Source organism: Arachis hypogaea, chromosome 11 (genome assembly GCF_003086295.3).
Source record: "Arachis hypogaea cultivar Tifrunner chromosome 11, arahy.Tifrunner.gnm2.J5K5, whole genome shotgun sequence".
In the NCBI taxonomy this organism is placed as follows: Eukaryota; Viridiplantae; Streptophyta; class Magnoliopsida; order Fabales; family Fabaceae; genus Arachis; species Arachis hypogaea.
Genome location: NC_092046.1, coordinates 142,011,331 through 142,014,344, shown reverse-complemented (window position 1 = coordinate 142,014,344; position 3,014 = coordinate 142,011,331). Strand labels below are relative to the sequence as shown.

Here is a 3,014-nt window from a genome sequence, read left to right as displayed (position 1 = left end):
TATTAATTTAAAATATTAACTAATATTAATGAACAATATTAATCTTTTAATATTTCTCTTATTGAACCAAGTAACTTCTTGTTGTGATACAATTACTTTTCATAAAGAGTATTATTTAGGTTAATTTTTTTAAAATAAAAAAATTATGTGTGATTCAGTGTTATGATTAATTGGTTTGTTTTTTTATATAGATTTAATTTTTTTAATTTTAAATAATAAATCGGACTCTCGAATTTAAAAAATGGAAGGACTAAAATTTCATAATGAACAAATAATCAAAGCGTTCGATTTGTGATGAGATAAATTTTTTTCGTTCTCAAACAAATCAGAGGGTCCGATTAGTATGTTTAAGAAAATTTTTAATACTACGATATAAATCAGACCCTTTAATTTTGTATTTTTAAAAAGCAAAAATTAAAAACTATAAATCTGACCCTTAAATTTGTGATATCTATACAAATAAAAAACACACTAAATTTTCACATTATTAAAAAATACTACTAAAATTCCAATATTAAAAATAAAAAGCATATTATTTATTGTTTTATTTTGGTCAATTATTTAAAGAAAAGATAATAATCCAATTCCTATTTTAATAATACAATTTTTTTTTATAAATTTATACAAAATATAATATAAAAAATATGTAAAAAATAATATTATAAAAAATTAAAATAATATTATTAATCTCTATTTAAAGAGGTAATAAAATAATATTTTAATGTAAAATCTTATGGTGTAGCACATTAGCCCATAGTATTTTGAGAGCTTAATTAATTGAACAGATTTATCAATATATCAACTAATAAACATACTTGGATTAATCTCATTAATCTATTTAAGTAAGTATTAAAAATTTAAATTTCGTTAACAATAAATTTTTAAATAAAATTCATATTTATAATGGATAAGTTCTTCACGTACCAGATTGAAATAAAAAAATATACTAACCAGTAGTAATAATTTAAAACAAAGACAATTTTTAATATAACAAAATTAAATGAAATAGTATACATACTGCTGAATATCATGTACTTTTAATGAAGAAAACTAAAGAATGAATATGCTGTTCTATCCCTAACTCGGTAAATACAAAAGAGGAGTACCAAACGGTCAGTAAATACAAAAGAGGAGTACTAAACATCAAAAGAATTTGTGATATTTAATTATCAATTAATTGTTATCAATATTTTTAATAATATAAAATAATATTTAATAATAATATAAAATTATTTATTTTTTTATAATTAAATATTGACTAACTTTTAATAAAAATATTGATCCTAAACTTTCTCAATACAAAATTCCTAATGTTGCTCTTATGATACAATGAGAAAATAGGAATTTCGCTCTTATGAATTATGATACAATGAGAAAATAATGTAAAAATAATAAAAAGAATATATATGAAATGAAAAAATACATTGGTAGTACGGTAGTATAATACTAGTATCTACGATTCTAGCGTGTTATCGTTTTGGATATGAATCTACCACCTAGATTCCAATAACGCCACGTCACCTCACCAACTTACTGAGTCTCCGATCGTACACCTTCCTCTGCCGTGGAGCTGCACCCAACTGTGCTCGCTTTTTGCTCTCTGCTCAGAATCCTCTTCATGCGACCCACCGGTGACCGAAACGACGATGAAGACGACGGCGACTGACAACCATAATCTTCGTTTCTTGCGGGCACCTCAACGCTCACATTCACAATCGACGAAGAATCCTTTGGGACCAAACTAGGAGAAACCACGGGTCCGGTTTGGTTCAGTCCATCACCTTGAAAACTCGAACCTGGTTCAGAATGGCCCACAGTTATAACCAAATCGGGTCGTTTCGGAGTCTCCACGGGTGCCCTGCAAAGTGGGCAGGTGGAGTGGGAGTGGAACCACATATCGATGCATTCAGTGTGGAAGGTGTGGTTGCACGTGGGCAAGACCCGACCCGTTTCCCCTTCCTCGAACTCCGAGAGGCAAACGGGACAGTCGACGGTGTGAGGGTGGGTCTTGCGGGAGAAGGTGAAGACGGGAAGGGAGGCAATCACGGAGGCATCGAGGCCGCGGGAGGCCAACATGACGGCGGGGTTCACGTAGAATACGAAGTGAGGGTGGTGGTGCGCGTTCCGGCGGATGCTATGATTATTGCGGCGGAGTTGGCGAGAGTGTCGGAGATACAAGCGGGCGTAGATGTGGAAGCATATCATTATGGTGAGAACGAGGGAGACAATGATGATTGATATCAGCATTATCTTGCCGTTTATGTCGTCGTAGCTGCTCTTATTGGCATTGCCGCCATTGTCCATCTTTCTGTGTAACTGTGCCTTGGCAAAGAAATAAAAAGAGATGGAGAGAGAGAGTAATTCGGGAGTTGGAATGTTTCTTCGTTGAATCTTGTTGGTGTTGAGTGTCATTGGTCATGTTCAGTGACGTTTACGCTATTTATTCTTTGCATCTGGTGCTGTTGCTGTTACGTACTGTCTTTATTCACTTGATAGTCCTGTGTATTTTTGTGCAACTGATGCAATCTGTCTCTGTTAACGCGGAATTGTTAAATGACATATCTGCCCTCTATCATAGTACTAACTACTAATGATATTCATGATTATGAAAATATAATATTGAATCTTGCGGAGTTAATAGAATATTTGTAGAATGTATTTATGTATACAATAAATTATTTATTTAGTTTAATATAAATTAAAAAATAAATATTTAGAATAAAATATTACTAATTTTTTAAACACAATATATCTATACTATTTAAAATAATTATCAAAGTACTAAAAATAATAAATATATGATATTCTACTGAATTAAATATCTCTAAAAATCTTTATTATACATATTATATAAGTACTCCATTAACTTCTTATACTTTTTCAATAATATTAGTTTATCAAATGGGAAAATTGTTTTGCAGTTTCGAATAAGTTAGTCGGTTAGACCTATAGTTTCCTTAGCGTTGAAATACTTCTATGTTCTTATATTGTATTTAGCATTACTTATTTTATTT

General features: G+C 30.6%; 1 protein-coding gene across 1 annotated transcript; it reads right to left on the bottom strand.

Annotated features, from left to right (window-relative positions):
* Positions 1-1,259: 1,259 nt before the first annotated feature.
* On the bottom strand, positions 1,260-2,433 carry LOC112723106 (RING-H2 finger protein ATL2-like). Its single transcript, XM_025774344.3, has one exon. It carries the CDS (start codon positions 2,410-2,412, stop codon positions 1,531-1,533), a length of 882 nt encoding a protein of 293 aa, XP_025630129.1. The 5' UTR covers positions 2,413-2,433; the 3' UTR covers positions 1,260-1,530.
* Between the last annotated feature and the right edge of the window lie 581 nt (positions 2,434-3,014).

Bases quoted from the DNA above. Each gene is read 5' to 3' on its own strand.
- LOC112723106 (XM_025774344.3), bottom strand. From the start codon at position 2,412: ATGACACTCAACACCAACAAGATTCAACGAAGAAACATTCCAACTCCC.